Raw genomic sequence first — 9,516 nt, forward strand, 5'->3', positions numbered from 1 at the left:
TATTGTGATACAAGATATAAATCTGATACTGCAACAATTAAATCTCAAACAAGATATGTATTCTTAAGACATGAAGCTACAATATTATGGAAATCAATGAAACAAATAATAACTGCAACTTCATCCAACTATGCAGAAATTATTGCCTTACATGAAGCATCTCGAGAATGTATTTGGTTGCGATCAATTGACAAATTCATTCAAACAACCTAAGGATTTTCATATGATGATTCTCCAACTATCTTGCATAAAGATAATAGTACTTGTATTGCACAGATGCAAGTTAGTTTCATTAAAGGCGACAGAACAAAGCATATTGATCCAAAGTATTTTAATTATACCCATGACTTGATTATTGATGAAGCACTTATAATTAAAAAAATTGAATCTACAAATAACCTTGCTGATCTCTTCACCAAAGCTCTTCCATTAAGCAACCATTGTCAACTTATTTATGGCATTGATATGCGGTGACTTGCTCTTCTTGAATAAGAAAATTAATGAGCTCTTTAAATAATTAAAGAAAATGATGTACTCTTTTTCCTTCATCTATGGTTTTGTCCTTAAATAAAATAAGATTTTCCTACATAAGATTTTAATGAGGCATTAATTGTTGATCTTGCAAGATCACAGAAAAGTACAGATCAAAATTCTATACAAATTTTATATTATGTAAATATTATGATGAGGGAGGAGGAGTATTGAGATCATTAAATATAGCCGGCTTTCTCCACAATATTTACTATAGAATACAATAAATATTGTAGCTACAGTATTTAGAATCTAGTGAAGAAGTATTGTTTATCCTCTCCTCTTTTTCTCTTCTTGTATACTAGACACAACCAAATCAACAGATTTTTATGTGTGAAGCTCTCTCTCCTTAGAAACCCTCTTGTGTGTATGACTTACTACTACTCTTGTGTGTGTGTATGACTTACTATTACTCTTGTGTCTTTCTAAACATTCTCAACAGAAACCATCCCCCAGCATTGAGTGTAGAATGGAACTACTGTCCACCTGTGTTTCATGTTGCAGTGAGTGTCTCCCCAGAACCTTCACTCTGATCACTTGGAAGTCGCTGGTGTACCGTACCGAGCAGAGGACAGAAAATCCCGAGACCATAGAAGTGCTAGGATATTGGGGGGATGAAGCTTGAGCGTGGAGCTAAGGAAACCAGAGTTGGAGCAATGGAAAGAGGACAGGGCTCTAACAAAGTCGGAGATATAAATTGAACAGAAGGGCAACCACTGAGCCTGCTATAAGTTTGCGCATTTCGAGGTTTTAATGCAGCGTGATTTCCGACAATATTTTAGACCTCACTAAAATCCAGCCCCATTCCTGAAATATCCTTTCAATAACTGACAATGGTTTATGTTAACTCTATTTTCTGCAAGATGCGGGGAAACAATTTAGTTATTCGTTTTATAGCATGAAAATTCTAATTTGTTCGTTTTGTCTGTTCCTTGAATTTTTGTACAATTCACGAGATTGAATTTGGTAGTTTGGGTGTACAAGTTGTGAGCATACACTGTTTATCAATGCTTGCTTTCCATTTCATTTTCCTTCATGGGACTACGATTCCAGATATTTACTCATTGTATTCGTTTCATCAGACTAATCCAAGTACATTAATGAAAAGTGAAGAATTTCTAAATGCTTATTGAGTTAAACATCTGAAAATGAAAGTCTATACATTCCGCCGTGCTTGCTCATCAGTCGTTCGTATTTGCAATCGTCATTGATTTGTTCCTCTTTCATCAATATTCAATTTTCGAGAAGTCAATCACAAACAAGCGTTCCAATCCATCGGGCATTATTGTATACCCGAAATGAAGCCACGGCAAATAACAAAGCAAGGTTCGAGAAAAAGTCATCTAGAACATCATTATGCTACTTCAAACACGAGAAAAAAGCCCATATAACTAATTGTTTCCTATGAGCATTTTAATGTAAGTTCTACAATGAAAAATAGAAAATCGATAATGCCTATTCAGCGGTACCACCTACTAAAAGTACTCACATACTAATTTGGTGCAAGATCACTCTACTTCACCAAATACAATCCATTACAACTTGAGATAACCCCAGGAATATTCAGCTGCAGTTCACAGAATGGTATCCAACGCGTATTCACAAGCACGCAAACAAAAAGTAAAGCCGTTAGACTTTCTTGCATACAGAGGGACTACATTAATCATCTACACTTCGATCAATTTATTTCCAACTACTGTAAAGATTTAACTGCGGATTCGTAAAACCGGGTTATATGATGGTAAGTAACACAAAATAGTTTGTGTAAATTTTCATCTTCTGAGAAGAAATTGGGCAAAGGAACAGCCACTAATTCCCCAAATCCAACATCGATCTTCAGATATAAGAGTATACAGTAAGATTTCTGTTACCCATCGTATAAGCAATGTTTCCAAACTTTACTTGTGAGGCGAAGTAAAATAGGAAAAAGAATGTACGCTATGGCCAAGTTAATGTTACTTGAAAGACAGCATCAAGATGATTGTGCTTAACATGAGGTTTGCCCAATCTACTGTTCCATTCTATGTGTACATCGTGACATTCATTGAATGACTGCCAGGTTTTTTGACAAGATAATTGTGCACTAGGACCTCAGTGACACCTATCTGAATAAAAACTCATCAGTGAAGCTGTTATCTTACTGTTGTGAACGATTTATCACACTCCTTCAGACTATCGAGCATGTGAAACACCATTTGCTGAACCACTTCATCTGCGAAAAACACAACAGCATGTGAGACTTCAACATTAAAAGGCACCCCATGATCGCTATTCAACGGGCACAAATCATACCTGGTATTTACTGCAGAACACGAATTACTGTTACATTAATAATTCTGGAAGATAGTATGGTAGCAAAGCCCCACAAAAAATTTACCTCCAGGAGCTCGTATAAGAGCTGCGCAAAGTTCAAGTAAAGCTTCTTTCGAAGGTGTGTCATGCACGGTTTTATCTGAATCCAAACCATCACCATCCAACGCATTTGGGCTTTCACTCAAGCGCAGTTTTGCCAGATTCAGGTAAGGTAAGTGACCAGCTCCAACTTCATATCGGGAACATGCCTTAGCCCTAAAATCTCATGTTTCCGTAACGTCAGAAATTGCGTGCAGCATGAATAAGGACTTCCAAATAAGATGGCTTTCTCAAAGATAAATTTGTGACAAAAAGGGTTACGAATATACCTCTGAAAAAAGCGGGCAGCAAGACTAATGTCACCAGCGTCCCACAACTCGCAGGCCACATCGTTCCAAGGATTTCCTGATCAATTATCCAACAAGAGTCATATTCATAACCCCTACAATATCTTTCAGAGTAGACTTCTGATAATCTCAAGCACATGCAAACCACTCCCATCACAAGGGCTGCCAAAAGACTAAAACACAGTTGAATATAAAAATAAAAAAACAAAATATAATTATATTTGAGAAAATATAAAAATATACAATTGTGAGAAAATAGCAAAATATACAATCATTGGCTAACCAGAACCCAACAAAAGATACAAAAACCATTATCATTCCAAAAGTGAATACGATCTGAATTACTCGAATGATGGAGTTTAATGAAGACAAATACCATAATCATTGTCGAGAAAGATAGCGCGAGCACATTCACGAACACACTCACTTCGATCTGCACCGGCCTACGATCCCACTGAGTGCTAATAAATACACCTCACTTTCAACAAACTTTCAACAGCAAGGGTCAATCACAACTTCCAAAAAACTCAATACTCTAAACTATAACTAGACAGACTTCAGTCAACTATTCTTTAGATTTATTCTTTTACTTTTAATATTGAATTGTCTCCCTAGAAAATAGCTCGAATACCACCCAGATAGCAGTACACTCACAAGTCGTTGCATCCATGCCATAAACGTGTACGCTGCTGCACTTGGATTGAAGTGGCAAGCGGCTCGAAATGCATGTGTAGCAGCACCCATGTTTCCACCTGAAAGCTCCATTTGGCCTTGCTGGAACTGATGAGTTGCTGCAGCGTATGCAGCCTGGGTGTCTCCTTCCAACCTCCCGACAGGTGGAACCATCTCTGTCTCCGTACGCATACCAAGCCTAACCTGCTAACAAGACAAATATAAGATCCAAGCCTTATCTGAAGCAGACATTTTATTTTCAGACGATGAGAAAACCTCCAAACTACCACCACCAAAGAATCCGAAAAAAGAAGGCAAAAGTAGGGGACACGGAAAAGCTCGAGCTGGATATCCTGATACCCAACCATGGTTCAAATGGTCCAATGGAGCACAATTAGCGAAGAAAATCGAAGGATAACCATATTCAACATTTGATGGTCACGTATAAGACTTCCGGAATAAGTTGGAAAGCTTACATCCTTGTTTTGAACTCTATCCGTCAGCTGCTGGTCAGATTCATCTGAGGCATTGCTATCACCACATTTATCCGCTTGTTTCCCAAATTTGCGACTCATATGAGAAGTGGTGGGCGAATCAGTGGGAGACCCAGATTCCTTGAAGGCAACACCATGTGCAGGGTACAATAAAGGAGGTGGAGGTGGCGGGCGTGCTGGAAAAGGGGCGGCATTTGGAAGTTGATTTCCAGCTTCAACCATAGCCAGCCGTGAACATCCTCCAGTGATGAGCTCTTGGGCAATCACACTAGCTTGATTTGGGTAAACAGCCTTGCAACCTACCAGACATAAAGCCTGCAAATAGGAGCACCCAACTGATGAGAACTAAAATAGAATGTACAACTAACCTCGTCTTGAGAGACAAACTGTAGAAGGCAAAAAGAATCATGCAAATTATGAAAGATAACTGGATCGATGCAACAGCATACCTCCAAGGAAACACAACCACATAAGTAGAGAAGATTAGCCATAGTAACTCTTGGGCAGCCCGCGAGGGACAAAATGACTAGAAGCTTCAACTTACTCCCAATCTCCTTCCTGTTAGTATCAGGAGCACAAAACTGGTACACATTAAAATCTAAAATTTGAACGTGAAGATACAAATCAGCCACTAATCAGAGGAGAACAATCGAGTTCTTGAACACAAATAATACAGTTCGAAAATTCGAATCTTTATATAATATAAACCTATATTTAAGAAGAGGAACTTACAAGGTGTGTTGGGACACATTGACACAAAGACCAAGGTCCAGTTCTCGCAACTGGGACAAGTTGGCAAGACCTGCCAGAGCTTGCCCGCTGACTGTATGAAGGCCTCCAAACAATCGAAGTCTTTGAAGTGAAGAACAATTTTCAACAACCCTGTTCACCTACACAAGGAGAGGTGACACTTCAGGCCTTAAATAATCATAGCTAAATACGGAAAGAAAGAAAAAAAAAAATGATGATACCTTGGATCATTAAATGCACTGGGAACTACAAATGAACAAATGCATAACTATACGTATTTAATTTTCCATGAAAGACAGTCATTAAATAATATATTCTCTCCAAAAGGTACTTGAAAATTCAACAGAGTCATTCAGATGGTGACATACACCTCCAGACCAATGTTACACAACTGAATCTTCGAGAATCCATACCACAGAGTCGTCCAGGTTACAGAACGAGAGATCCAAACAGAGGAGCTGTTTTCCGCAGTCAGACTTCATGAGAGATCCTAGACACTTGCTGGATATACGCCAGCAGAGAGCTATGGACAACACAGCGGTATGCTGTCATGAGAAGTAAAATCGAGCGTCAATGGTCGAAATGAGACATCCATTAGATCCAACTTGTAAACCCAAGACATCCTACATACACACACGTAAATAGCACATAAAATGAAACTCCACATGTCACTTATTACTCTCCCTTTAAAGGTAAAGATGTAATGTCGAGCAACTGCTGAGCACAAGCATTGCAACCGCTAAACGTTGCTCATATTGCAGATATACGTGTAGCTAAGTGAAGACAAACCTTTCCCCTTCTCAAAACTGACAACAACATCATGCTCAAACAAACGATATTCCACAAACCTTGAGGCGCTTCTCTGCAAGAAGACCAAGCTCTCTGTCACCAAGCGATTCCGCCACTGATACCAACTCAACATGTTTCCATAGAGGTTCACAGCTGGCAACATCCCTCCATCTTCGGCAAACTGCTGAAATGCCAATAACCTCCCGCCTTGACAGCTTTGCAAATATGCGCATTCTGATAGCATACAGAATATACGGAAGACTCACAACCAAAACAAAATGCCATTCCATCCAATATTTTATAATACCAATACACTAGTGAAATAATGTTGTACACGAGCATTGCAGCTCTCTATGCAAATGAAAGTAGAATTAAAAATAAATAAAAAAACTTACAAGAGGCATTTCATGAAATCCAAAAAGAGAAGACCTAGACTATAATAAAACAACACCATAATAAGGACAAGTAGACAAGAACTCATCCACGGCTTCTATTGAAATGATTATGTCACACTCTCTGATATTATCATATGTTACAAATTAATGCGCTCCAAATAGTTAATTTGAAACTTTTAGACCCTAAGACTACAAATTTTATTATGTGATAGACTATGTATGGAACTCTCAATAAATCACACGTATGGAGAAAGCACTTACATGACATCATCAGAAACTCTATCAATAGGGGATAAATTCCCAAACCGCTTCCTCCGAGCATCGTCCACAAATTCACAAGACTTCTCCAAATTCCACAAACAACTGCAGTGGATGGGCCTTTCTGCTCCAAATGAATACGTTGGCCATTTCCTTCGTGCAGTAAACCCTCTCGTAAGGTCTAATATGTCATCCTGATATTCTTGTCGGTGCGTTTGCGCGGTGGGTCCACATTGACAGTGGGAAACTTGCTGATGGTTTTGGGCAATGCCGTCAGTTGAACTACTTTTGCATCCACATTTGTTGCATTCGACAGTGTTCCTGCATACAAAATTTCCATACCAACTGCCAGATATTCCAGGCGCACACCCTGTCTTTGAGGAAGCTCTAATATCTGCCTCATCTCCCGAACTCTGGCTTTTGGAATCAGACTCTGATGTGGAGCTTTTCACCGTTTCACGTATTTCATTCAGTGAGCAGCTTCCAAGAGACGCAAGAGCAGCCTTTAACAACTCATCATCTCCTTGAGGTGAAGAGGATTGGTTACCCCACCGTCCTGCCTGCCACGCAAACTGTTCGCTTTCTACCTGACTGACATCAGCCGCAGCTGCTCTTGCATTTTGACGAAGGGCTAGATCAATTCGCAATGCCGTGCGACCACTCTCATCCCAGACTGCATTCCCTTTTGCCCCCCACAACCAAGTATTCCAAGCTCTCTCCTCTCTCCTTGCCTTCCTCTGCTCCTTACTTTTCACCATATCTGCCCCTACACTTGTATTACTTCAGACAAGAACTTGTCGCTCTCAGAAGCAATGTTGGAATACACATATCATGAGTTAACTGTAGACCACAATTCGTAACTTGTGCCAGTCCAAATAACAAGGCGATGGAACAGTCACACTGCGATTTATCATATATGGATGGGCGTGGGCCGAAGTCGGCAGTGCAATCTTGCGTGATGAAGTTCCTAAGTCTGCAAGAAACATCAACGTCCAGAAAGAAATCAATTAGTATCTCGTTTTCACATGGGCTCTCGGTAACTCGACTTGGAGCCTAATGCAACAACTAGATACAACAACACCTTGAAATATCTAAGTTAAAAAAAATTAAAGGGTTACCCATTCGTTGCACATAAAAATAAAGGAAATTTCAATCAAAAACTCGGACGTGTCACAATATGCCAGAACACAGACGGAGCATAATGTGCTATTGTCACAAGAATTGAACTCGATGATTCAGTGAAAGATGCAAACGCCAGCTTCACGAGATCAAGACGCTAAACAGCACCGTATACAAAGTCCCTCACGACTTGACATTCATAGTCAGAATCGGCCAGTTCGCCTAAATAGAAATGTAGATTAATAAAAAGAAAATGCTCTAGATAATGTCAAATAAAAGTTGGAGGTATGAGACAGTATGTATACCACATTCGACCATAGAAAAAATAGGGTACGGTGACTGATAGAAAGGAGCTGATGCGACTAAGCACATTCTTGATGTACAAGACACTTTCAAAATGGGCCGAACACTCACAATCTGTTATGCCCTTCTTCGCAAACTTGACAATCAGATTTTGAGAGGGTAATGAACTAAAAGAGTGCAGAACAGGACCAAACACTCAACTGACCCTAGCCATACCGAGCTTCCATCAGTTACAATGTCTTGCACTCGCACATGAAGGAACACTAATCAAAGCAAAGACTACGGCCTTCATTTTCTGCCCTCAAAAATCTCCCGAAAGCGAAACTGGAGCGTCAGACACTAACCGCACAGGAAACTTCAAAACCAGCCATTTCTGCACCAGGAACACGAAGAGTGCCACCTATGCCACGAGAAGGGGGGAAAAGAAAGAGAAAAAAAAAAAAAAAAAAAAAAAAGAAGAAGTCCAAACCATGAAGACGCATGGCCGAGGGTAAATTGCAAAACCACACAAAGTGCCCAACTTTATCCTACCATACAGCAGTATCACCTACAAGTGAAGCCTACGACGTGCCGCATCCACTTCAAAGCCCTGTCCCAAAAACTCCAAATCTCGCAGAAAAATTTCAGCGCTACAAGTGATTCCGCTTACAAACAACTTGACACTTATGCTCCCATTGGCACTCAAGAAAAAACACTAAGCCTAAGGCGGCACCATCACCACATCCCCTGCTCACTGTCGTTCAAATCTCGCCGAACTCGCTACCACAATACCCTCCACATACCTTATAATTCAACCTGTCGGCCACCACTGCATGCCGAACACTAATCCCAACATTGACAGCCTCAACTGGTCCGAGATCCTCGACGCATGCTCACTCTCACGATCCTTCCGGCGGTGCAAACCGCCTCCACGGATGATTTTCTACCGGCACTCGAAATTCGTCAAACCCGAGAAAAGAATTGAAAAAACAAGAGAAAAAGAAGAAGAAGAAGAAGAAGAAGCTGACACATGAATAAATATATATAGGTAGATAGATGATCAAATGGCGAAGGTGAACCTCCGTCTAAGCTTACAGTGCGGTACGAAACTACGGCAGAGCATCTAACCGAGCGCGCTACGAAACACCAGGGTAAGAGATGGAAAACGAAAATCGTAAGCAACCGCAAGGATTTGCCGAAAATCTGCAGGCAATAATTGTTAAGGGGAATTGCAAAGAGAGAGAGAGAGAGAAGCAAAGCAAGTAAGCAGGCAAGCCAGGGGAGAAGACGCCACGACAGACCGGCAATGCAAATGGCAGATATTTTTCGGCAGCAGTCAATGACATCGCGGGAATCGGTCCCCGTGCGTGCGTCAACTGACTGGCTGGTCCCCGCGGTACCGCCCCCTAACCCCGTCCGCCCAGGGAGAAATGACTGACTCCCTGGCATCGCAGGTTATCACGGGCTCCCTCCCAGTTACGACGTCCAGCTAGATTTCAATTATAGGGGCCCGGGCGCCATCGTCTC

At 40.8% G+C, this 9,516-nt stretch overlaps 1 protein-coding gene across 13 annotated transcripts; it reads right to left on the minus strand.

Moving 5' to 3' along the window:
* Positions 1-1,725: 1,725 nt before the first annotated feature.
* Positions 1,726-9,287, minus strand: LOC112287509 (uncharacterized). Of its 13 annotated transcripts, none has more exons than XR_016504058.1 (13): positions 8,793-9,239; positions 6,592-7,561; positions 5,995-6,169; positions 5,560-5,691; positions 5,129-5,286; positions 4,846-4,954; positions 4,379-4,711; positions 3,885-4,109; positions 3,607-3,684; positions 3,213-3,288; positions 2,909-3,099; positions 2,673-2,743; positions 1,726-2,098 (listed from the first exon to the last, which is right to left on the minus strand). XR_016504058.1 is itself a non-coding variant. In XM_024530566.3 (13 exons), exons 2-13 carry the CDS (start codon positions 7,344-7,346, stop codon positions 2,045-2,047), a joined length of 2,343 nt encoding a protein of 780 aa, XP_024386334.1. In that variant the 5' UTR covers positions 7,347-7,561; positions 8,793-9,287; the 3' UTR covers positions 1,726-2,044. The 13 variants fall into 13 exon arrangements, 7 of the variants coding, with proteins under 7 accessions (XP_024386334.1, XP_090107811.1, XP_073391419.1 ...); XM_024530566.3 differs by having other exon boundaries at positions 3,607-3,673; positions 3,885-4,106; positions 8,793-9,287; XM_090251685.1 differs by having other exon boundaries at positions 2,909-2,983; positions 3,607-3,663.
* Positions 9,288-9,516: the final 229 nt, after the last annotated feature.

Source organism: Physcomitrium patens, chromosome 1, assembly GCF_059467195.1.
Source record: "Physcomitrium patens ecotype Gransden chromosome 1, ASM5946719v1, whole genome shotgun sequence".
NCBI lineage: Eukaryota > Viridiplantae > Streptophyta > Bryopsida > Funariales > Funariaceae > Physcomitrium > Physcomitrium patens.